Consider the following 27477-nt stretch of genomic DNA (forward strand, 5'->3'; position numbering starts at 1 on the left):
GGCTTTGACCTCGAGATCCTCCAGCCTCAGCCTCCCAAGCCACTGGGATTATAGGCACATGCTACGGTGCCCAGCTGAATTCAGCCATATTTTCATGGAATTTTTACTGTGTTCTATGCAACTTGTTAATACCCTGTCTAGTTACTTAGAGAATAGAGAAGAAAACTTTGAAGATAAAAAATAGAGAAGAACTCGTCGATGCAGGGATGATGCAGGGGGGAGGATGACAGGATCGCATCTCAGAATGACTTAGCAATAAGTGTGACCCTGCAGAAGAAGAAGACACTTAAAAATGGAGAAGGCTACTGTTCCCTTCCTGGATCCTTTAGCAGACCTGAAACAGAGTCAATTAACAAATATCTAAGAAGTAGGATTGGGAACTGGAGGAGAATGGAAGTCATGGGGGAAATTGTTCTTGGGAATGTAGTTGGCACAAGAAAAAGAAAAAAGAGGGAGTTTGGGGAAGATGAAAGGATTTTCACCATGAGGTTGAGAATACATATAGTCCTAGACACCACACTGTGACCAATGACTGCCTAGACTTCTAACAAGCACATTTCATAATCAACCTCTTTTTTTTTTTGCATGTTATAATTACGGTGAAATAATGAATTGTTAGTGATATTCCACAGGAAAACAATTGCATCTATTACTTAAAAATTAGTAGCCCTGGGAAAATTGATCAAACCCCAACCTGGTCCACTTAAGTTGTACTATCTATCATAAGTAGGTTGGTGAACTCAAGATTGCATTTAAAGGTTTTATCTCAGTTTTGCAGGAAGTTATCATGCAATTACTGTACATTATCTTTCAGTGCTGGTCATATGAGAAGTTTGCAAACTTGTTGTTGATAACCTTTGAATGTGAGTTGTACGATAACCATGCAAATGCAGCTGTCTGCTGAGATAAAAAATTTTTCTTGCTACGATATTTGAAAGAAAAGGGGGATTATAAATTTAGTTAGAAAAAAATCTACACATCATTTGAAAAGATTTGACTATGTGAGTTAACAGGCAAACAATCTCAGGTATGCTTCTGAAATCATCCCTCTGCCAGAAGTTTCATTTTAGCCATAAGAAGGAGTGTTCCCTGTTCGGACACATTCTCTTAGCTTCATAGGTTGAAGTTGAATTGAACTTGACGCCACTCCAGAAGAGTCTACTGTTGTCTTTTGGGTCTGATGGCAAATGACAGATACCTGGCTTTGTAAAACAAAAAGGCACCCCACACATAATGAAAAGCTTATTGTCATACACAAAGAACAGTTGGTTCAGTGTGATTGTCGAGTCACAAGAGGGCTCAACTCATCTGAGGTCTCTCTGCTTAAATAGGGAGGACTGCTGACCTGCAAACATGCTAAAACGAAAATAGCCAAACAAATAAATAAATGGCTCAGTCGTCCTTCAAACATGTCTTAGAAAAAGAATTTAAAAATCGGTTTGCTATCTAGCTCTTTGAGGGAATGTCATGACAATGTTGGATAGCCAACTTCCAGTAGCTGGTTTACTGCAGGCATTTCTGCCCTTGTCTTTGGGATTACCCATGTGCCATGTGCACAGTTACACAATGCATAAAGGCGAGGGTCATTTCTAGGACAGATAATTGAACATTAATACTCGCTGACATTGTCGAAGGAATGATATGTCAACCTGACAGGGCCTATGTGCTTACATCTGCTGATTGGCTGCGGACGAAGGCCCTCGTGTCAGGATCAGACCCCAGGCCTGGCTGCAGCAGGGCACAGGATGGCACAGCCATTAATCACGAGCTGCCATCTTGGGCCAAGAGAGCGTCTGCAGAATTGCTTGACATCTTGTGCGTGGCTGGCAAGTTGCATCTGTCGTGTTGTGGCTTGGGTAGGTTGGCTCTCGGCAAAACAACAAAAGGCAACACCACTGAAGACTCTGAGTTCACGTCAGCATACCAGAATGTTCAGTGGGCCAAATGTCCTTTATGAGGATTCCTTTCTGAAACTAGCTGTCCACTGTGAATAAATGGGCAAATCGTAGAAGCTGAAACGGAGGTTCAGAGATGACATGTCTTTTTTTTTTCTTTTCATTTTTTAAAATTTATTTATTTGTTCTAACCAGTTATACATGACAGCAGAATGCTCTTCTATTCATTGTATACAAATGGAGCACATTACATGTCTTTTGTTCCTGTGGGAATTTGTTTTGATGAATTTTGGGGTTCCTGACTCACCACAGAAAGGCAGCATAGTGAAGAAAGCAAACAAGAATCAAACTGAACTTAACTTGCTGTGATGGTTTGTTTCGTTTTGCAACAAAACATCAAATGCTTTAGGCAGGTTTCTGAAGAGAGGAAAAAGAAATCTATGCAATTATTTTCTTGGCCCTAAAATCACATGAACAGCACTTTCCTGCCTCATTTATGATAAATCTTTAGTGAGTTCATCCTGTTGCTCCCGTGTATTTCCATAGCTAACACTGTGTGGAGAACATGTATCCATTCACAGAAAAGAAACATAGAACAATCATGAGGCCCTCTGACACTCACCCCGACTGTGCCTTCTTAAAATAGGGGTAAATACTCTGATGGTGGTTACCCAGTGTAGATTTCTACTGTATCAAATGTTCTAAAATAGGGCCCCGGAGAGCATCCATTATCACATATTGGTTAACATCACAGATTTTTAAAATCCCAGTTGTATTTGATCCATGAAGAAAAAAAAAAGACCTTTCATCTCTAAAATCTAGTTTCTCTTTGTTATTAAAATAAATGAAGCCATTAAACAAAATATATGCATGTGATAGTTGAGTTCATCATTTGGCATCATCAAAACTGATGGAATTTTGCATTTTTAAAAGTCAGTGCTGCCGTTTTAGGAGGTTTGATGTAAAATACAGAATCCAAATGTGCCGGAGGTTTCTGAAACTTTCTGACATTACCTATGTTTTCACCTCCAGTTTATTTATTTATGTTTTTCTCTACCTCCCTCAACAACAAAAGTAGGATTCTCTTTGAGAGGGCTAAAACCAAAAAAAAAAAAAAAAAAAAAAGACAACATTCCCCCCCCCCCCGCAAAAAAAAATCCTGTGACCAAATGAAGTAATTATAACTATTGATGAGCTCATATTGTGAATGTGCTGGAACTGAAATAATTTCCAAACACTTTGTTTCCAAAGGTTTGTTTTTAATTACAGCAGCATTTGGTTGGCATGCAAGGGTGAGTTCTCATTCTTGATCTATCCTAGTTGGAGCTCAGGCCAAAAGATTCTCTGCTCCCTTTTCTCGAGAGCACACTTTTCTGCCAAATGTGGCGCTTGTCCCCTGCCAAGGAAGGTGGGCCGACTGCCACTCCTGACTTCCAGCCACCAAAAGACAAAGGCTCCTGACATCCTGAAGTCCAGCAAGCCAGAATAGGCCTCACACCTTGAAGGATCTAGATTATTGATTCCTGTGCCCCATAGATTTTATAATATAGAATATTTTCTCCGTGCCTGGGTCAGTCCCCCAGGGTGATTTAGGCACTTACAGGAATGTGTGACCCTGTGAAGGCCACCGGAGGGTCATTTAGTTGTCTTGACTCATCCGTCTGCAGCCTGAGCCCAACTACACTGCCAATCTCACCTCCTTACTTTTCTAGAGTTTTCTTTTTTACTCTTTTCACGAGAACATAGTAATTATTTATTTACTTCTGTGAAGCTCAAACTCAAGAGGAGTCATAGATGAGTATAAAATATCCAGTAGGGAAAACATAACCTTTTTTTTTTTTTTAGCAGGATCAGCTATATCATTTTTGGGAGGTGAATACTAGGGATTGAACCCAGGGGTGCTTTACCACTGAGCCACATCCCCAGCCCTTTTTTTTTTTAAATATTTTATTTAGAGACAAGGGTCTCTCTGAGTTGCTTAGGGCTTTGCTAAATTGCTGAGGCTGGCTTTGAACTCATGTTCTTCCTGTCTCAGCTGCTGGAATTATTGGCATGTGCCACCAGGCCTGGCCAATTACATCATTTTTGGAGAATTTGTAAATTCTCCACATAAATTGTACTGAACTCTCTCCAAAATTATTTCAAGATGGTGACAGGAGTTCATGAATTCAAGTGTGGACACCTTTCTGTGTGGGCCCTGTGGTACTATACTAGTAGCACACCCTGAAGCCCTCTCTGTCTTTACACATCCTGGAAATGAGTTTGTTCAGGTAAAGAGAATCACAAGAAAATATTAAGATCTAATTTAACACAAGAAAGAAAAAAAAAAACAGGATTACCTAGTCAGATCTTCTTCGCTGCAAATCAAGAACTATATTACATGTATTTTTACATAGATTGATTCAATCTTAGGAGTAATCTCAGACTCAGCTACTGCTGACTTAGCACTAAATATATGCCAGACACTAAGCTGGCAATGTGACATTGTTGTCTCCTTTGAGTGCCACCAGTCTTGTTACCCTCATTTTACTGATGAAAAGGGAGCCACAGAGAACTGACCAGCTCTGCATAAGGTCGTACAGTTAGGATGGGTTCTAAATACTTCAGTTACCTAACTAACTCTGTGCACCCAACTGCACCACTTGAAACCAATTTCTCTTAAAATGTTGTCCTTTAGATTTGCCATTCGTAAATGTGTAACCACATCACTGAAGCATAAACGGACTTAATGACTACTCTCCTGGCCTAAAGAGGCTGATTACTCTGCACATGGGCCTGAACTCTCTTAGCAAGTGACTTAGGAAGGGGGAAAATTAGGGTCCTTGTGTATGTAATTAGCAACCCATGTCACTAAAGAAAATGGCAAAGAAAAGCGCACTAAATAAAGCAAGACGGTATCTCGTTGTTTCAAAGAGGAACAAACTAACATGTCATTGGGTAAAGATAACTTCCTTCCCAAAGTCTGTTTTAAAGGGGCAAATGCTGTTATTTAAGACTTTTTAGCATTACCAGTTAGATTACTTATACAAGTTTTCTTGACTCAATGATAGCAACTAAAATGTGTACTACTGTTTGGCTTCAGTTTTAGTTCTTTGTCTGATCCTAGGAACAGGGTAATGCATGTTTACACACTGTAACAGGCTGGTTCCACTATCTCATAGTAGGTTTCTGACCCATGTGACTACAGCTTTTCCCTTTATCATTAACAAGATAAACTTTGAGCTTCAGTAGAGTGTAAAGAGAGCTAGATTGAGAAATAGGAGGCCTGGGCTCTAGGCCTACAAGCCACAACTTCCAGGCCAACATAACCCCACATAACCTGCATGTATATCTATCTACCCTGAGATTTGGTTCTGCTCTTATGGAATAGGAGGTGGGCAACATTACAGGCCCTTCCAACCCCATCAGCTAATGCTGAGGCTCAATGTTATAATAAAACACAATAAAAAATATCTTTAGTAAAATATAATAAAATGAGAAATGATATATAAATATAAAAGATCACCCAAACTCAAAGTCTTAAAAAGCGTGAGTGTGTGTCGGGGGCAAACTAGTTTTTGAGTTAACTTTGATTAAATACCTTTATTTTTTGCCAATCTTATCTGATAATCTTGCTGATGATAGGTCCAGGTCCTTTCTCACTCATCTCAGATGTTTCATGGACAATCTGTGAAAACCTCACAGAAATAAGAACACATCTGCACTAGCATATCCCTGTCCAGTTAGAATGAGTCAATTGGGAAACAAATACTGGGGATTTGCCCAAATTTTGACTAAGATTCTTTTCTCTTCTGTAATCCACTCTGGAGACAGACAGTGAATTCACATCAATAAATGCTTCATGAAGTCAGAAAGGGTTTGCTTAAGAAGGTTCATAAAGATAAAGGTAATCTTATTACTAAAACAACTGGAAGTTTTTAGGTGTTTTTTTTTTTTTCTTCATTCTTCAGGGGAAATTCTCTTTCGTTTGATTGCAAGATAAGGGTTTTGTTGTTAACCAAGATAAAATATAGTGCTGAATAATCTCTTAAATTAAAAATTGAAGTGTATGTTAGAAAGAATAGAGATAATTAAATAGCTTAGACTACAATGGGTAAAAGGGAAAGAGTTTTCATGAAAATTAGCTTAGTAAAGGTAAATTGCATTTGAATCTTAACTTCAGATCTGGGTGCTCTGCTATTTGGCATATGTTGAATTGATAATGCCTGTGTGTTAAAGAATTCTGATTGTTTCTTTTGCCTCTCTCACAGCTTATAAAAATGCAAGCAGGCCCATCTAATGAATATTAATAACAGTGATGTCTAGATAACACATAAACCCCCTGGATCTGTGGACTTTGGATGCAGTAGTCAGAGAGGATTTCTGTGGCTCTATTTAATACCAAATTTACATACTTTTAAAGAATAAACATCATCTTAATATTTTAATATCCATATTCCAAAGTGGAGATTTTAGTGAAATAAAAAGCTTAATTTTCCCTCCCTGAACATAATGTTCACCAAGGTCTGCATTTTAAGAGACAGGAAACTGTTAGCTAAAAAAGAAATTAACTTAATCCCCCTTCATTAAGTTCCAGTCTTTTTTTGTTACTTAGAGACAAGTAATAATTATACCCGTAGCAATGCAAAGCATGTTTTACACTTTTGTTATACAAAAGAACTGCCCGTCGTTAAGGTGACAGCAAAAGAAAATGAGAACATTGATAAATACTGATATATTTTTTTTTCTTTCCTGAAATCTTCACTGGCTCTTGAAAGTAAAATTCACCCAGGTATCTGAGAGGCATTTTAATTCATTCACTGCAAAACTCTACACATGTGATTTGAGAAAATGTCAATCAACTAGCTAAACAATATTTTCCCAGCTAAAGTTATAAACACAGCAGCTCAGTGGGTGGAAAAATATCTAAAATGACTACATATTCTAGTCCTTTTATAATGTATAAAAGGTGGGCAGTTTTTTATAATGTATAAAAGGTGGGCAGTTTTTTTTTAAGTTTAGATCTTTTAGATGGAACTTTCAGCAAAAGCACAGTAAATCCCAACAATATATACTATTTAAAGCCCTCACTCTTTCTGTCTCTCTTTCTCTCTCTCTCTTTCTTTGGCTTTGTGAAAGACTTTTGAATTTTAGCTTTACAAAGAGGGGGAAATCATTAAAATGTAGTTTGTACCATTACATTCATTATTTGTCATCTTAATGGCTGTTCTATAGTTTTCATTGCACCTTTAATGGTAAGCTTGGTCAAGAGAGGTGAGTGGGAATGTGCACATACTTGGCTGCGAAGGCTGCCTGAGAGTGTCTGCTAGCTGGGCTTCAATCCACGTCCCTGTAGATTTTAATGTCCCCACAGACTGTTGGCAGCCTGCTTCCAGCTGTGGCAGGCATGATGCAGTGAATTGCTTTTGAATGTTCTTTACTCAAATAGGCAGTAATTACAAGCTTAAAGAGGTTTAGTGGTCCAGTAAACTACATAATCACCCCTGAATTAGCCCGGGCTCATCAGTTGCAGTCCAGCAAGCTCGAGTCTGCTGTTTGTATGCAGCCTTGATCACATAGCAACCTGATCAGCAGGTGTGGAACAGCCAGAGTCCCCCATAAACACAACTGTCTACTGGGGACAATGATCTCTAATGAGATGAGGCTACACCATCACTGTAATTTAAGTGGGAAAATTAGCACTAGAGAATGAGCACCAGTTCCAGGGGTCTTGAGTCATATTGGGAGGAGAACTCTCTCTCTCTCTCTCTCTCAAAAAAAAAAAAAAAAAAGAAAACTCCCTCCAAATGTACTGTTCTGCTTCTAACATAGGGATACTTTATTCTTTATACAACGATTTCTTTCCCTGAATATTTAATAAGAGAAGACATCTGTAAAGGCAATAATGATAGTAGTCAATAGACTCATTCCAGAATGGTCGGGTAGTATTTCATCTGCCTTGTCTTCTCTCTTAAAGGCTTCAAAACACTTTTGCTTTGATTTTTAAAGTGGAAAAGTGTTCTTCAGGTTGGTGATGGGTCTCCTTTTAACCAGAGCACTCTCTAAAATAGCAGAGATGAGCTGTGTGTCTTTTGACAAGGACTCTTACTTTATTAGAGTTTATTATATGAATGAGTCATGAACTTTCTTTTTGGAAAAGTGGTCTAGCTTGGCATGCTGTTGTTCTGTTGTGGGTGTTGAGGTGGAATTCTCAGGAAAGAGCCTTACTGTTGAGACTCTCTATCCTCCCTTCAGTTCTGGGTGAGGCGCTGCTAAGACAGAGAACTTGGATTTCATCACAATGGGGTCAAGGAGTGGGAAGGGAACTTTGGCAACAAATGAACCAGCACATCCTAGGGTGGATTAGGGAGAAACTTTGGGGGACATTTATACACTAATACTAAGAAAGAAAAAGTGAAATGACATAATAATTAAGAGAATGGGCAGGGAGACTGACTCCTCAAGATCAAATCCCAGCTCCATCCTACTTGCAAGTAAATGAGAGTCTGTGCCTCAGTTTCTTCTGTAAAATAAAAGGGCTGGGGATGTGGCTCAGTGGTTAAGCACCCCTGGGTTCAAAATAAGGGTAAAAATATTTTCCTCATAGACTTACTATAATGGTTAAATGAAAGAGTACCTAAAGCACTGGTGTCTCCACAGAGGCAGTTAACTTGAGCAAAAGCTGTACTGTTTTGGGAGATGTGGAACTGAGTGAATAATTGTGGAAATGAGGATGCTGATTTTCTGATATTTGTCTGAAGTAATCTACTTACAGAGCCAGTTGAGAAATTTTTGGTGTCTTTATCTTCAATAACACTCATTCATTCATATAACAAATATTTATTGGGTACAGAATGGACTAGTTACATCATGAATGGGAATAGAATTTGTGTGTTTTTATTAGTAGACTACGAAAATGAAATGGTTTTGAATGTAATTTAACTCATATTTGATTAAGAATCATGCAAGAAATGAAAGTAATTGGAAACAAACACACATGCACACACACACACACACGCACCAATTTATTTCAAAGCAGACAATTTAAGGCATACTGGAATGTGGTTGGATGGAATAACAGGCATTTGAGTCTATGATCCTGAGGAGTGTTCTTGTATATAACCTATCATCATTCCCCTGTTTGTAAGCAGTGTTATAAACACTAATAATATGATGGACATACTAGTTGCTATTGAGTTTTCTGTTGAATAGCAAAATCTACTTTTGGCTCCATTAACAGAACCAAGTTGTGGAAATACAAGATACATGTGCACATTAAGACAATAGCTTCTTTCTATAACGAAGAGTAATCATTATACACACTCATTGGAATGAAACAGGGTTGCTCGAGCCATCCAAACAAAAGTTTGGAAGTGGATTTTCCCAATTCACATGTTACCACCAAATTACAAATCCCAGCTGTGTAAACTAGAAAAGGTTTTGTGTCCTTTCTGTCCCCAACTTTCTTCATCTATAAAATGGGTATAATAGTTGTACCTTCTTCTGAAGGCATGTGTGAGAATGCATATTTATGAAGTATTTGGAACAACACCTGTTACCTTCTTATTTCCTAAAGCACACAACGATTGAGATTTCTACCACTTTTACTAATATGACTAAGCTACTATCAGTAAAGCCCCTTGGGCTGGATGCTTCGGGGATAATGTGGGGAGATGAACTTTCACCTGCAGAGCAGAAGCAGTCAGTTTTTAGGCAGAAGTGGTGGGTATAGTTCTCTGCTTAAGGCACACCCCAATAATGAATTCATTTATACCCCCTTATAATATGGTTTAGGTTAAAAAGAGAAAGAAAATTAGTGTGTCGCCAACTGGGGAAAACCAAGGACAGACCTGGCATTAGTGCTAAGTAGTTGTGAGCCCTCAGGCATGTTTTCTGACCTAGCCAAGCCTCAACTTCCCCATCTGTGAAGAGAGGTTAAGCATAATCCTAGGTTGTGGGAGTCATCAGGAGTACATGATATAATGCACGTAATGTGTTTTTTTTTTTTTTTTTTTTTTTTTTACCGACAGACACTAATTCAAATAAGCTGTTGTTTAGAAGGACACCTGAAAGTGAAGCATGAGCATTCTTCCTTATCCCATTCGTGCCCCAGGCTCCTCCCATCCTGGGCTGTTGTTTTCCTTTAATAGTCATTGTGTGTTTCCTTTTATAATCATGGTCTTATAATGAACTCAGGGTGTTCATTAACAATCATGACTCTTCAAAATTCATTCACTTCATGAATTTTAGTACTTTTAGGAAGAGGAGATAAGTAGTTGCTAGTTTAGAGTCTTATATGTCTTTTATATTTATGCTTAAAATAGTTCTGTAACATATATAGCTAATGAAGGATAGATTGAAAACATTGTTATCATTGTAGACTTATAAGAAACTATAGGAAAAAACCACAAATACAAAGGACTAAGAAATTTCTTTTTTTTTTTTTTTTGTACTGGGGATTGAATCCAGATGTACCACTGAGCCACATCCCCAGCGCTTTTTAAAATTATTTTTTATGGGGCTGGGGATGTGGCTCAAGCAGTAGCGCGCTCGCCTGGCATGCATGCGGCCTGGGTTGGATCCTCAGCACCACATACAAACAAAGATGTTGTGTCCGTCGAGAACTAAAAAATAAATATTAAAAAATTCTCTCTCTCTCTCTCTCTCTCTCTCTCTCTCTCTCTCTCTCTCTCTCTCTTTAAAAAAAAAGAAAAAAATTATTTTTTATTTTGATATAGGTCTTGTTAAATTGCATCACTTAAAGATCACTACGTTGCTCAGCTGATCCCAAACTTGCAATCCTCTTGCCTCAGCCTTCTGAGTTGCTGGGATTAGGCATGTGCCACCACACCTGGTGTGAAACTTTTTGTATAAATATCTGTCTTTTTTATTTAGTGTTTTTATTTTATATTTAATTTTTATTTAGAAGAAATTAAAAGATCAATTAAAATTAATCCCAGCAGCTTGGGAGGCTAAGGTAGGAAGATCACAAGTTCAAAGCCAGCCTCGGCAACTTAGTGAGGCCCTAAGCAACTTAGACCCTGTCTCAAAATAAAAAATAAAAAGGGCTGGGGATGTGGCTCAGTGGTTAAGCATCCCTGGGTTCAATCCCTGGTACCATAAATAAATAAATAAGTAATCAGATAGATAGCCAAGTGTAGTGGTCCACACCTGTAATCCCAGCAACTTGGGAAATTTACGTAGGAGGACCACAAGTTCAAGGCCAGTCTTAGCAACTTAGTGACGTCTCATCTCAAAAAAAAAAAAAAAAAAAGGCTGGAGATGTAGCTCAGTGCTTAAGTTCCCCTGGATGCAATCCCTGAAACTAATAAACAAACAAACAAACAGATAAAGAAAGAAAGAAAGAAAGGCATTTTATTACTGGCTTCTTATAATTGGCTATAAAACAATGTTTCTTTTGCTATGCATTACAAATAGGGTCTCATTAGTACACAAAACTAAGATTGTGATGAAATATTAGGCAGCGTCCCACTTTTCCTTCCACACCTATGTCATTTCCACGTGATAAGATCAAGTCTACAAATTCCTACATGACTTTCCTACTTGCACGCTTCCACTAGCGACTTCCTATAAAGCGCTGCTGGATACACAAGAAGTCAGGGCTGTCTGCAGAATGACTCCACTGGCCTTCAGAAAAAGCTAGTGCTAAGCAATAAATGGAGCACATTGAGTCCTGAGCAGCTAGGCAGTCTGGGGGTGCTGACGGAGAATTAAAAAAAAAAAAAAAACAGGTCGAAATTCTGTGACCCCACTGATGATGCTCCAAACATGTTTGGCTTCTCAACCAGCAGCTATGTTGCCGCCCTTCGGTCTTCTTTTGATTCGGGCCTGTGTGAGGATGCAGGACTCAACTACTATGCATTCAGGCTATGTTCTTCCACTGCACGGTGCACTGCTTTTGTAATGCAAATGGGAGGCACAAAGTGTCTCTTTGATAATGTGCAGTCAGAAGACAAAAAAGCATTCATGGAAACAGTCAAACTAATTCATAAAGCTGAAAGACAATAGGGAAGCATTATGGATTTTTTTAAAGGAAAAAAGTATCCTAGATCAATGTAATTGTCACAGTGTAAGCTATTCATAGTCAATGCATAAGGGGGAAATGGCTGCAAGTTTAAAGTGAGAGAAGTTTCCATAGGCAAAAAAAATCAGATTAAACAAATATGAGTATATTTGGCTAGCAGATTTCTGCCTATCTTCCGGGAGCTCAAATATATAGCTAGGTATTTTAATTTAGATCCACAGACAAAAACTTAGAAGTTTTTAAGGGGCACAGAGATCTAATGGTTAAAAGCCATATGGTGGTTTTTTTCTTTTCTTTTTTTTTTTTTTTTCTCTTAAAGGGAGTATCTCTCCATCACATACCAGAGTTTAGCTCAAGGTCAACTTATATTAATGCATTAAACTTAGCTGTGGAGGAGGCATAGGGCTGGAGGAAAAAGGATAAAAGAAGTTCCGAAATTGTTCTTCCAACATATTCAGCCAACCAACAGAACATTGCCTTGATAAGGCTTATATTGGACAGTTGCCATAATTCCTCCTGTTAGATCGGCTCCTCCGGTACCTATTCCCATACCTTTTAAAGTATAGCATGTAACATTTTGCTTGAAAATTGCTTCCACCTCTATTGCTTTGTTATAGCTGTTTTGCAGTTTCGGTATAGAGGCACTGCTGTGTCACAAGAAATTACTAATCTGAGGCTTGAGAAGGGGCAGTGTAGCCTTCCATTATCTCACCCGAGAGCTCTGTACAGGATTATTTTCAAATTTTCTGCTGCCATTACAATGTGCTGTTGGAGTGGGCAAGGCCGTGAGGGAGGGGACGTTATTGAAGCTTGGTTACCAGGGTAGATAAGATAAAGTTCATCACTGTCTTGGCATCCGCGTTTGCAGCCAGGGGTGGACATTTTGATGAAAGGAGTGCATTTGGGCGAGGATGTTGTTAAGATATAAGGCTGGACATTTTCCATCTGTTGTGTACTCTAGAGTTTCTCTCTTTCCCCATTGATGCTCCTCTGGAAAAGTCAGCTCGATTGTTTAAATAAATAAATTTTCTTCCAAGGTATTGTAGACTCGTAAATACCAGATAACCCACATCAGTACCTCCTCTCTTGCGCCAACCTCAACAAATAAAACATTGTGCTGAGAGAGCTTTCTTTAGAAAGTTGCTGTTTTCTTTCTATCACTTTCTGTCCTTTGTGCCCAGTAAAATGACAGCTCTGACTTAACTTTCATCAAATCTCATTTTGGCTTTTTTTTTTCTTAGTATTCTTTATTTCCATTAGTCAGGGCACAACATATACTAGGGGCCATTTTATGCTTTCTTGGGGTTTTTAGGCAATCACTCCATACTGGGTCATTATTCGAAGTTATCCTGTAGTTCCAGAAACACGTAAAGAGTGTCACACGCTTTAGAAGTCAGGGTGTTGATTATTGAAAGAGTGATGATCACGTTGTGAGTTCTTCCTGTCCGCTGGGGTTCCATGGCCCACAAGCCACTTATACCCTTTGAGTCCAGCCTCCCTTCTCTCCCCAGTGAAACCAGCCTGATCCACGTGTGCAGGTTTAATGCTAGAAGGGAGGGTCAGCTTTACCATACATAATCACTGTTTTATGGCTTTCCCTCATTCCTGAGGTGTTAATGCAGATCAAATGGGAAACACTCGAGACAGAACCCTTGCAGCTACCGGGATGCCTAGCTCCCCCCCCCCTCAATCGTTAATTCTTATTGTAAGATCTAAAGGTAATTTTGTTTGCTCTCTTAATGCCTTGCAGGTCTCCCAGTGGCCCTTACATATCCTTTCTCAAATTCCCCTCTTGATCAATTGTTTGCAAATAATTAAGCTTTTAAGAGATAATGGCATGAGGTTAATGTACACAACAAAGACAGGCCTCCTTCACTGTCTATTGGACTGTGGTCAAATTTACTCTGATATCCCAGAGTGATGAGGTTGATTGGTATATCAGGCAAGTGCAATAAGTCTTTCCCTCACCAGAACCTACTGATCTTTCTTAAACGAGTGTCCTTGCCATGGAGATGTCATAAAGCAAAGGTTTGCAGGAAAATGGCAAGGGTGACGTGGCCCTTAGCTGCCGTGTTTTGGAATGGATTTCCCAGGTTCTCCCTAAAATGGCCCTTTTCAGGGATCACTTTTTGTTTCTTGCAAAATGCCTGCCTTTGCCAATGCCTGCTGCATGGCCTCCCCAGCCCTGTGGGTGGAACGCAACGGGGCTTTGAATGTTTTTACAGCGGTCTTGCCCGTGGCGTGTTGGGTTTTTGTCAAGTCATTTTTTTAAAAAAAGTCTACAAAGGAATAGCTCATAGAGTCCACCAAAAGCTTATCTAGTAAAGATGCATAGGATTTAAGACATTTAAACATATTGGGTTTCAGTTTTAAAGCCTACTTCTTAGTGAATTTTTGTGGATTAGCTATGTGAAGTCATGGCTTTCATGTGATTTGAGCAATTATAGATTTTTTCCAGGGAATTGAAAGTTTGTGGGACAGGCCAGGAACTATGAGAAAAAGAAAACATTCAGTTGAGTTACCTTAGACCAGGGCTTAGACATTCTGTTGATACCTTTGTCCCCCCACCCCCACCCCACTTAGCAGTGACCAAATTATTTTGAATTTAATTTTGTTCAAACTCATTCATTTCTTCATAGATATCTTAAAAAATATATAATATATATATATATATATATATATATATATATATATATATATATATATATATATGAACAACTGAAAATTGCTTAATGGAGACAAAGTGCTGGGTCTCCTCCATAGCTTGAGGCTGCCTAGCAATTACACTGCATGAAATTAGACACAGTTTGTTCCAATTACTTAAAATCAGATCACATGAAAAGTGACAGAGGGAAAAAGAAGATAGACCTTTCTCATTTTATGATAAATTATGAAATCAGAAACTACATGATGTGGGAAAAAAAAAAGAACTGAAATTTGCCCTGAAATTTTAAGAGCCAAGTTCCTACTCTTTGATGATTTTAATGATCCAGAGAGAATGTTCCCGACACCACTTGCATAAGGAGAATGTGAACTCAGTCTGCTTTATAAGAATGTATGTAAAACTCGCTCGCCAACAGGCATGCGAAATTCTCTTGGAAACACAGGACAAATAAATTACTGTGACAATTCTCGATTTTCAGAGTAACTAAAGATAAATGGCATACATATTCATTTTTATCCAGTTCTGGCCATAACATTAAGACACAACTAATCAGATGGGGCAAAAGGCATTGCTTTCCAGCTGTTCTGAAGAGGGACTGTTGACTCTTGAAAAAAAAAAAAATCACTGAAAGGAATTCCATAGGACCTGGAAAACTGTAAGCGTATAGGATTACAGAAAATATTACAGATTAGAAATTGTCTGCATGTCTACAACTTCATATGGAAAATAGTTGCCAACAGCTAGATGTTAAGATTTGCATATTTCAAAATTCACTTTATAATTAGTTTTGGGTAATACTGTAAGAACTGCTAGTGTGAGTAACTTTTGATGGATCTTAGAACTCCAGGGAACAGAATCAAGGGTTTGAAAAGTTGTCCTTTGTTCAAAGACGCACAGTGAGTAAGTGGCACCATAATGTATACAACCTAATGGGGTCATTTATATTATGTACAATTATTCAAATAGCATAGAGATATAACTACTATATATCAAATTATAACACAGTATTCTGTTCATAGGATAAGATATTCATTTGTTTTTTGTTGTGTAGTGAACTATTATACAAGTAGGAACTGTGTTTTAAACCTGAGGGTAATGGTTGCTTGTAACTCAGTTTCTAGTGATGAGATTTTTGCCTACAATGGCCAGTATTATGTTGAGTAGGGTCATTGTCACCTACAATCTGAGCCTAATATGAGTTTTGTATGCTTTTATTTTGAAGAGAATGTGTCGATAACACTTTTAGGAAAGAAGCAAATAAAATAGTGTCATGGATTTCAAATTAGATTATTTATACTTTGCTTTATTTCTTCATTTATTTATTTTGGTACTAGGGATTGAACTGAAGAGCCCCTTACCACTGAGCCACATCCCCAGTGGGGATTTTAAATTTTTATTCTGAGATAGGGTCTTGCTAAGTTGCTTAGGGCCTTTCTAAGTTGCTGAGGCTGACCTTGAACTTGTTATCCTCCTGCCTGAGCTTCTGAGTTGGTGGGGTTATAGGCATGTGCCACTGTGCCTGATGGGTTGTTTTATACTTTTTGTGGGCTTTGAAAGAAATCTTCTTATGCATTTAGGTGTTGCATCCAAGTGCAGAGTGTCTGTATATCTTGGTATGTTATAGCTGTTCTCCTGATTCTACAGCTATTTCTTGATTTCCTATTAAGCACAAGTATGGGCTTTGTGGATAGTAAAGACGGAAGAAAAATGGTTTAGAGTTGGTAAAGGAGTGGGAAGAGAACCCTTCCAACAAGGAAGCAAATAATTAAAACTAGTGTTTCACCTGCTAGTAGGGAAATAAAGAAAATTTTGATGTGAGAAGATGAGGTGGGGAGATGAAGAGTGGGGAGGTAAAGCTTGACCTTGGAGCCCTGAGAGTGACATCTAGAAAGGAGCCTGAGTGACAGGGAGAAGCTTGGCATTTTGAATATAACAGTAAGAAGATGGTGTGGGTGGGCAAAGGGGAGGGACAGGAGTCAGAAGAAGGCAATAAGATCTGAGGGAGGTGGGCTGCGCTGCATGGTGGCCGTCTTGCAGGCTGTGATAAGCAGTCTGGAGGTCTTTGAACAGGGGACATGTATGGGGATTATGCAAGGTATTTGCCACATCCTTTGGTCATAGTGGGATTTAAACTCTGGAAGGGAAGGAGGAAATATCACTGACCCCTGTCTGCTGTGGGCCATCCCTTGTGCTGGCCAGTTTCCTCACCTGTAAAACAAGAGGAATGATAGATTCCATTTATGTCACTCAAAGGACTATAATGGGGATTAATTACCATCCTGTCTGTAATATACTTGAAGCTCTTTAGAGAAAGGCACTAAAGTCCATGAAAGCAAGGCCTTATTCTAATTGTGTATTTATTGATTAAGTGACAATCAAAGACAATGCTTATGGGAAAAATTGCTATATCTCTGCTCTCCACAAACGTATCCCACGTGTATAGATACAGAACATATTTAAACTTACATATAAGAGCACTGAAGTGGTCATTAACAAGTCTTTTTAGCATCTAATCAGACATTATTAATGAGATTAAAAGCTATGTTAATTAGCATTCAATAGACCAGAATTTAGTTTCCATGGCACAGATAGTTAAATTAAGGGTTGTGGGGGTGCCCTTTCCCATTCATAATGGAATAGAGGGTTGACTCTCAGAACAATTTTATCTATGGAGAATTCCTAGGGAAGCCACATTTCAAGTCAGTCAGTGTCTCCATGGGCAGAAACCACATCCTCAGCGATTCTCCCAGACTTTTTAGAAATGTGTATTGAAAATTTAGATATACTTGATTATTGAACAAAAAGTGTTTTTGCCAAAGCTGGTTTCAGTAGCATTCCAAACATTCTTATGAGAAGGGATGAATTTCATTTTCTTATTGAATCCTGTTGTACTTCTTTATCCACTCTACTTTGTGAGGAACATAACTGGGTTTGTTGTTAGCATGCAAAATGTGCTGATCTTTGACCTTGCATTGGTCTATGTGCAGAACCCTAGCATGTGTCAACATTGAGACATGGAAACCAACTTGGGATAAATTTTGTTTGTGCTTTGCTGAAGAGCTAAAATGAAAAGTGGTTTAAACAAAATACACCCACTTTGATTTTGCTATTTGCATACGGTAACATGGTATCTTAGAGGGAGAATGTCAACTTAGTGCTGGGGACCTCAGCAGATTGTTGGTCAAAATGCTTCCTCAGAATTCCATGGTTCAATGAAAGGGTTTAACCAGGATATGATACACTTGTATATGGTTTAAAAAAAAAACAACTCTTGTCCTTATTTTAATGCTATAAAATGTAGTGAAGATCACACTAAACTTTCTGTTTGCAACAAATAAACTTGTTAAAGGATCAACTCAGTATCAAGGTTCTGCAAGTATCCTAAGTAGCTATTTATACACTTCACTAATCTTTGTAATTGGCTTGTCTTTTACTGCCATTAATTAGATGATGTAGTATTCCATTAATAAGAGTGACACACCTCAGCATTTTTACCTTTAATTATAGACTTCACTAGACACTTAGGTTATTGACAGAATGGCCTAAATATTGCCTGATGTACACATATCCTTTTTGTTCCCTTTCAGCATCCTTACCCTTCTGAAGAACAGAAAAAGCAACTGGCCCAAGACACAGGACTCACCATCCTGCAAGTGAACAATTGGTAAGCAATCTGGCCTTGTGTTTACACACAATCTGTTTCCCCCTTTGGCAACCTGCAGCTAATGTTTTGCATTGAGAAGCCACACCCAGTCTCTGCAGCTTGTTGAGCCAAAGGTGAAAACAAACTGTTGACTGATATGTGAGAACACTTTCTAGTATGGAAAATAAAACAATGTTTTGCCTTCCACCTCTTTTATACCTTGACAGGTTTTATGCGTGGGATGACTCTGTGTTTAACTCACATTCAAGATGGCTCTGATAACGTTTGGCTCTCTTTGACTCTTTTTCCCTTAAGGATAATCGATAGAGTGGTATCATCTTGTTTTCTACGAAACACGAAAACCCACCATTACCTATCGGTCAGTTTTAAATTCATGGAATAACCAAATTCGTTTAGAATTTGTTACACAGTCAAAGGTGGTCTCCCTATTCTCTTATCTCCCAAATATTAAAAAGGAGAAATTGTGTTGCTACTCTGAAGCTATTCAAAACCTGATGTGTCTCAGGACTATGCAATACTATTTCTAAATTAGGTGGAAATTCCTGATTTGGGGCAAACTGGGATTGTGCACCAAGTACCAGACAACAATATTCTGACTTAATATATGGTGATGTGGCAACGAGGCTTTGAGAAAGTATGATTTATTGCCCTTTGTGAATGTGCTGAAAGCCAGGTTTCATATAATCACCCAGGCCTAGTGTCATATTTGAAGGGTATTGAAATCCAATATCCCCTACAACTAAGTGTATCTAATTAATTGTCCTAATATTTTTAGATTAGTGTTTATGGTGGCGAAACCTTATCCTCTTTGATGTAAAATCCAGAAAAGGCCCAAAGCCCGGTTGGGGAAAGGGGAGAACTGGGAATACCAGTCGCAGACAGAAGTATTTCTTTCTGTTCCATAAGTGTCAAAGATTAATATTACAGAATCTCTGATTACATGGCCTAATCCATTTTGGTGAATAAATTCGTTCTTGATGTCCATTGCACCTAAATTAACAGACCCTACCCTGTTAGAGAGCCTGGGTGCCTTTGGGAGAGATTTCAGATATATTAAACCCCATTACAGAAAATGTAATTTCTGTCAATATAATCCCATGTATTCTTCAATTTAGTATTTTAGAGATAACAAGCTACTTACAATATATTTGCCTTTGGAGGATTAATTTACAAAGTGCACTATCTGCAAGACACAGACAGACTCACACAAGCATTGCTTGTAAGGGTTATCAATTTCTACGACCTTACCGCAGCCTTGAGAGATCAATTTTTGCAGCGCTTTTAGTCAGTGGAGAGGGAACCCACCAAAGGCACACTACGTCCATAAGCTTCACTGGGGGTCGTGTCGTTGCTGAGGTTTTTGGTTTGCCTATTTTCACCTGCTATTTCAAGAATGTTCAGTGTGCATTTTTGGACTTGTCTTTCAGAGGTATCTGGCTGGTATTAAATGGGAGACCATCAATTTTATGGACCCACTTCAGCTCACCTCTTTTTCAATTCACACTGATGGTGAGGTGGTCTTCACACAATGGAGGCTCTACAAACATTACATTTCCCTGGGAAACGGTCTTGTTTAAGGGGAAAGGAGTGGCAGGGTGAGCTCTCTAATTAAAGAACGCTGGAGAGCTGCCTTCCAGGTGATCTATCACTACATGCCATCTCTCTTCCTCCTCATGGTTGCTAGCAAACTCCATCCATAACATAGTTACCAGAGCCTAGATTCCATTACAAGTTGCTTTCTCTGGGCAGACCATCTTAGAGGATATTTCCTGTGAACTCAGGGGCAAGAAGGCATCCGTGTGATTTCAGGTAATGTGTATGGACTGTCGTTTTCCTGGATTCGGTGCACAATCTCGGATGGGTGGAGGGGGCAACACGTCTCAACCAGTCTGTGATCGTAACTGGACTTCCTGTTTCATAATTAAAAGAGAGAGGGGGAAAAAACTTTAAAAAAAGATATAACACCTACTACAAAATATTTTTTCAAAGTATATGCATACTTTACTTATTTTTGCCATGCTGGGGACTGAACCCAGCGCCTTTGATACAACAGGGAGGTGCTCTACTACTGTGCTACCTCCCAGCCTTGTTTGCAGGCTTTAAACATACTCAATTTGGTGCAGACATAACTTAAAAAAATTGCTTTTACTTAGTTATTTGGGACATAATGCAATTCTGTGCTTACCTGGCACTTTGTACACTGTGTTCTCCCTCCTTGTCCTTTCTGGAGTTGGAAGTGACCCTTGTTTCCACCTCACCGCCTTCACATTTGGCCATTGTTTTAACCCTTAATAACTTGGTCTGCTGTAGAGAAATGTCCTTCAAATAACTAAAAGATGTCAGAGAGATTGCCTTTCTAAAGTGTGGTGAATAATGGCATCCCTATGTTTCATTTTTTAATGTTTTGTTAATTTTCATCTAAATCTTCTTATTCTAAGGAGCTGGTAATAGATTTATTTTTCTTTAAACATAAAGTAGGAAATGTGATGCAAAAATGGGGAAACCCAGATGGCACCATTTTGAAACCAAAGATCTCAGAGAATATTAAACTGCCCTATCTGGAGACTGAAGATCAGAGAAACTGAGGGGTGGTTATCTCTTTTTACTTTATTGTATTGCCAAAAATCCATATGGTTTTTATAAGCAGTAGTGCATGTCTGTAATCCCGGTGGCTTGGGAGGCTGAGGCAGAGGACCACGAGTTCAAAGCCAGCCTCAGTAAAAGTGAGACACTAAGCAACTCATTGAGACCCTGTCTCTAAATAAGGCTGGGGATATGGCTCAGTGGTTGAGTGCCCCTGAGTTCAATCCCTAGTACCCCCCTTCCCTCCCCACCTGGACCCCAAAAATAAAATCATACAAAGCTATTTTGAGAGCTTGTAAACATTTTATTCCTGTACAGAGCATCACTCCATGATGTTATTTTCCTCTAGAATTAATGTATTTTTAAAAAATCATCACCAGTGTTTTCCCTTCATTTCATATAGACACAACTTTTAAAACATTTGTGTCTTCCTTCTTGGATTCCCTAAAACTTGTTAACACACATGTACATTTTTGTATGAACTCTGAGTCACTGTTGATGAGATTTCATAAAATGCTGAAGGGCAGGTTGGGTGTAGATCAGTCGTAATTATTGGCAGCAACATAATGTATTGAAATACACAATATGTAAGTAAAAAATATAAACTCATGTCGACTTGTTAGCTTGTCATAGAACCTCTGGATGATGTGGTTTTTAAGTTAAGCTGTGACTGAAAATGAGACAAGAAGTTTAATGTGTTGTAATGGTTCTTTACTCCATCACTGAACTTATTTTACCTTCTTTAACTGGCATAAATGACATGTGCTACCGCCTGCTGTAGAGGACTAAGGATAAAGTAGATGGGATTGGCCAGGTAAAGGGCAAAAGAAAATTTCAGTGTAAAATCACAAGACAGATTGATTAATTAAAATAATTTTTTGGAGTAAAAGAGAATTGTGAGCCAGGCCCAGTGGTGCATGCCTATATTCCCAGTTGCTCAGGAAGCTGAGGCAGGAGTTCAAAGCCAGCCTCAACAACTTAGCGGGGGCCCTAAGCAACTCAGGAGCTGTCTCTAAATAATAAAAAAAAAAAAGTTAAAAGGACTGGGGGTGCCGTTCAGTGATTAAACACTCCTGGGTTCAATACTTGATGCCAAAAAATATATAAATAAAATGAAAATAAGGAAATAATTGTGACAAATCATATTTGGTCCCCTCAGAATAAAAACAGAAGGAATCTTAAAACAGTTGGCATGAGTACCAAAGACATTTGGGTCTTAAGATGGAATGTGAAATTTATTAGATGAGACATTGTAGGACCAGTTATGCCATTACATTTTTTTTTGAGAATTGAGGCAATTATGAAAATAATTTGGGTAAATTTTTTTTTACCAAAATTATCTCATTTATCTGAGGTCCAGGCATGCTTTTCCAAAAACATCAGCTTCCCTAACTAATTGCCTAAATATTTCAACCTTAAATATGTGGTAATCTGAGATTTAAAGCATAATCATTTTTTCAATGTAACATGCATCAGACATTTATGTATTTTCCTTTTTTTTATCCAAAAAATGGTAAATGGTAGTATTCAGGGCTTTTGTTTTTTCATTGTTATAGTTGTGATAAATACTTCTGTTATATAGCAGTGAACACAATATTCTGACATTTTTTGTCATTTATGTAGAAACATCTTGAATTTGGGGATTAGATACTTATTTAGGTCTTTAGATATTTTGGTAAACTTTAAAGAAAATATAAACACACACACAGATTCAATACTTCATTCTTTTTTACCTCCTGAATTGACCAAATTTATTTTTTATTTTGAAAATATGAGTATAGCATGGTCCAATAAAACCTGCCTTATATCTTTTGAGTCCAGTGTTGCAAACCTGGGGATTTGCTGTGATGATAACTTAGGCTGTGTGGTTGTACTGGTACTTGCTGGATACCACAGACACATGGTACCTGCAGAGCTCTAGCTTAGGGTGCGCTGAATAAATTTTATAGTTTCTTTGTTTACATCTGAACACTCTCCCAGTGAGGCCTGATATTAAATGATTATCCTTTTATGATCTGATATAGGTTTTAGGTGCAAAATATATAGTATAGGTGAAATACAGTATGTATGTCAAGAGAAAAATCACTCTCCACAACAAGGCATATAAAACTCCAGGTAGCATCCTAACATCTGATATGACACTGCAGAACTATTGCTCTCCACAGTTCTTAGATTTAGGGTACACACCAGATTTTCCTAGTTACTTCATTTATTGCCTCTGAAACTACAAAGCATTCAGCCATCACTTCCCATTTATTACTACTGGAGGGAAAAGTATGTTATCCTTAGAGATTTATGCCTCTGGCAGGTAAAAATGTAAACTTATTTTAAAAAAATCGGATCTCCTTCATTATAATAAACAGATTCGATGGGTAAAGGTCAGGTTTCTTTCTGAGTTATGGTAATAATATAGCAAATAGTTTTATAAGTAATCAAAGATTCTATAAATACAGGTACCTGTTTAGATGTAAATGTTAAAACATTCACAAATTATCCTTTCAACTTCTGTGATCTAAAAATCAATAGGGGTCAGAGGGTTTCATAGAATTGTTCTGCTTTTTCTTCCAGCATAATTTAATAATACATTTTACAGATGTTGTTTAAACATTAGGCACAGATCGTTTTGTCAATAAAGCTAAACAGAGGCATGACACAAAAGCAAGGAGAGCAGATGTAAAATAAAACAAAACAAAACAAAAAACAAACAACAACAACAAAAAAACCAAGAGCACACCAGTGCGAACACAAGAAGCAGAAGCCCTGGGTCACTTGTTTCTATTCAACAAAATGAAAGTGTGGGCTGTAGAGTGATTTCCTTGCCTTGAAATCACCTAGGGATGCTACAACCTTGCCCACACACACACACAAAAAAAAAATAATTTTATTAAGCAGGTGATTTCACTTTTTCCCTTGAGAATTTCAGTGTAACCCACATTTGAAGTAGACTTCTTAATTGATCAATGGAGTAACAGGTGCAGTATTTTTAAAAGAAGGAGAAGCATAAATAGAAGAACTCCCCAGAACATTTCAGAATGTGTTGTTGTTCTTCGAGCCTTGGTTAATTGCTCTGCTTTTCACCTTGAGTGTCAATTCTAATAATATTACCTTTACAGGCGCTTACTCTGGGTTTAGATTATAGCAATCAGTAATACTCACTAGATAAAATACTGTCTAGTTGCTCATAAGAAAATATTGAAATCAGTCAAAAAATGTTTAGCTTGCATATTGCCTGAGACAGGGCTGGCGAGCCGCCAGACAGGCAGGGTATTATTAGGATAGCTGAGCAAATAGCTTGCAGGGAAAAGAGCTGTGAATTTAGAAACCTTCAGGTATTGTCATGTCAGAGAGTTTTAGGAGTTCAACAGAGACATTGCTTTTGTCTGCAGATTTTCAAAATTTCCAGCAAACAATCCTCTTTGAAAATGACTCTGCAGACTATTCAATAGACTTTATTGTCAGTTTTACACCGTAAGTTTACTTAGAGCTTTTCCCCACTGTGTAAAGTCAAGTCCTTAATACTGTTAAAGACCAAAACCCCCTGAGGAAGGGGTAGGTGTTGGCCCACTGTGCTGGATGGAAAACCCTGCCCCTTCCCCTTGGGGACCCTGAGTCTAGGTGAAAGATAAACAGGAAGTTCTGGGATATGGGAAGGAGGATTTAGGAAAGTTCAAGTATAATTCATGTAACCAAGGCCTCTCCTCCAGCCAGCATTGGAGGGCAGTTTCAAGCTTTTCAGGAGAACAAAAAAAAAAAAAAAAAAATAGCTCCATGCCTGAAGTATAGAGCCAATGCAGCCTGAGGAGGTGTTGCAGGACAGCTGAGAATTGGGCTCCCAGTGAGTTGGGAGACTGATTCACCATAGGCTTGGTGTTTCTGAATACCTGTGATTCCTTCCAAGGCAATTAAAGCACGGCTTGGAGACTAACTCTGAACGTGATACCTGGATCAGCAAGACTCTTGCATCCGAATTAAATTAGATTTGCTGTTTGCAGTGTCTTAGCACAAGTGTTTGGTCAAAGAAATGAAGAGAACTCCCTGAGTGTCATGCCACCTAATGGAGCAAGACTTGATCCCTTGTACCTGGAGAGAGTGTGTGAAGTGAAGGGCTGAGGGACATCAAGGTCAAGGTGGAGCTTAACTCTGCCCCACCCTCAGGTGGCTAAGGAGCAGTTCTGGAAGCCTCCTGACAGTGTGAAATTTACACAGGGGGGACAGAGGGAGTCAGGGGAGGGAATAAGCAAGGAAACGGACGCTGGAGTCAAAACATTTCCTCTGCTGTCCCCATTCCTCACCAGATAGATACGTGTCCTTGCTCAAGTCACTTTATCTCCGGGAACAGCAGTTTCCTCTGTCTTAAAGTGGACATGGAGGACAGTTGAGTGTAGACTCTCAGCTAATATTCTAGACTGTGTGACAATGGGCACCCAGCAGGATGTGAATATTCTAAAGCTGATCTCATTCCTGGTCTAACCCTAGGAATGAAATACACACACATTCACACACACACACACTTTGATAAAGATGCAAACAGGAAAATTAGTTAAAAAGTTGTTACTTTTCCTCATCTTAAATAAACAAATCACATACTGTAAAATAAAAACTAGATGAAATTAAACATTATCGCAAGACATGAAAAACATGTGTGCTGTCATTTTCGGATGCATAATAAAGATAAATCAGTTGTTTTTAGCAGTGTGCTGTGAGTCTGTGAAGGGCATGACAGATAATAGGCTTGAAATTTCTGAAGTTATTGTACAGCAAAATTTGTTTTTTCCTCAGGCATTCAATCTTTTTCTCTAGTAATTTTGTACATGACAAACTTTTTAGTGGGTGCATTAATAATCTATAAGTAATGGGTTGTCAGGTGTCAGTTAGATAAGATTAAAAGACTGTTTAAGCATTATCCATTTGCTTCTTTGCCTGCATTTTATAGGTCAGGAGAAATAACTTTTTGAATTGTGGTCGTGTGTGCATGTTCCTTTCTTTTCTTCTTTTTTTTTTCCACGTCTCTCTTTCATTTGGCTCCACTCCAGGTACACGTGGAAGAACTGTATTACATTACATAAATCCTGCATGTAGGAGCAGATTTGAAACTCACACTATGTGAATCAAGGGGACAAATGTCTCCACTGCCTCCCATAAATGTATCTTCGTTTTAAAATGTTACTCTTTGTCTTCTCAAAGGAACTTTGTAAGGGGAAACAGACCCAGCTGGGGGCGTCCAAGCTGTGGATGGTAGTGAGTTCCCTGCAAGTCAGGTTTAGGTCTATTCTTGTCAAATCTGTCTTAAGTGTGTTTACATATAGTTTGCCTTTCTGGTATTTTCTGCTTGCACAGACCTGATCTCCACCTATTTTGTGTCAACAGTTGCTGAGGCTGGTGTTGGGTGATTAACCGGCGAGCATTGAAGCTCTCGGTTGTGCCCAGAGAGACCGTCTAGAGCTCTCACTTACATCACCATCTTGCTGCAGGCTGCGCCTACAGAAAACAGCATATTTGAGTGGTTAAAGAGTCAGTCTGAAATATTTTTTTTAAAAAATGGGGCAAATGTTGCCTCCTTGTTGAATAAAACAGTTTTCTCCAAAATGGAGTGGAGCCAGAGACTCAGGGGAAGGAAGTGTTTCTGAGGGTGAACGTTGTCTCAGATCTGGTCTGCGTTGCTCCAGTGCGTGAATGACAGGTTCTCTGCAGATGCTCAGATTATCTTCTACTCCATTCTTAATTTCTAAGGGGAAAGAAAATATTCAAAAGAGAGGGAAAGAGAGAGAAGCATAAAACAAACACCCAACATCATGAATCCTTGTATCTTTGGCAAAGACAGGGTTCTCCTGTTCAATGCCTTCATAATCATTGAAAAATTTTCCTATTTTACTTTCATCCTTACAAAGCTTTTAGTTTGATCCATTGGTTTGAAAAATAGCTAACTCTATCATGCTCTTGACACCTGAACACGAACAAGTAAACAAACAAACAAAAAATCTTAATCTTCTCTGACATCCTTGAGAGTTCTTTTCCTTTTTGCCCTCTTAACTAACCAAGTCTACAAGATTAGATCCTGTCCCTGAAGAAAGGAAAAAGTATTTCCTTTCTCAAACTTGTTAACTCTTTCAGGTCCACGGGGATTATTGGTCTTGGACTCTTGAGTAATTTAGCTCAAAAATGAATTTTTTTTGGTCATCAGTGAGATCTGGCCCTATACTGACAAAGTGACTTTCCTTTTGTCCAAGAACAGTATACTGCCAGGGAGGAAAGTTAAATGCAGCATGTGATTAAGGAATAAGTTTTCAGTGTATTTACTCTAAAATGAGGAATCAGATATAAAGCAGCAGATTTGAAGGCTGGTCTAATGAAGGGTTTTGTTGGACTGTATCACTGGAACATCTGCTGTGGTTGACTTTATTTGATTCCTAGTTTGGGTCAGAGTTCATATGTACTTGGAAAGGGCAGGGGTTTGCGATATTGAAAAAAAAAAAACTAATGGAAAGAATTGTGCATGTCTAAAAGATGTAAGATCTCAGCCCTCATGGCTGGTCACCTGGCAGTATTGTTTACAGAAAGGAAAGTACAATAGGTTATGGCAGGGATTCCCACCCTCAGGGCCAAGGAGAGGCTAGCGGGGAGCAGAGGACCAAAAGACACCTATCAG

The 27477-nt window shown here is 38.6% G+C and overlaps 1 protein-coding gene across 1 annotated transcript in view; it reads left to right on the forward strand.

Moving 5' to 3' along the window:
* Positions 1 to 27477, forward strand: part of Meis1 (Meis homeobox 1) — a 134713-nt gene that overhangs the window by 92685 nt on the left and 14551 nt on the right. Inside the window, exon 9 of the mRNA XM_026387194.2 lies at positions 18172 to 18248. Coding sequence (XP_026242979.1) covers positions 18172 to 18248 — 77 coding nt within the window. The remainder of the gene's footprint in view (positions 1 to 18171; positions 18249 to 27477) is intronic.

The sequence above is a fragment of the Urocitellus parryii genome, chromosome 12 (assembly GCF_045843805.1).
Source record: "Urocitellus parryii isolate mUroPar1 chromosome 12, mUroPar1.hap1, whole genome shotgun sequence".
Taxonomy (NCBI): domain Eukaryota; kingdom Metazoa; phylum Chordata; class Mammalia; order Rodentia; family Sciuridae; genus Urocitellus; species Urocitellus parryii.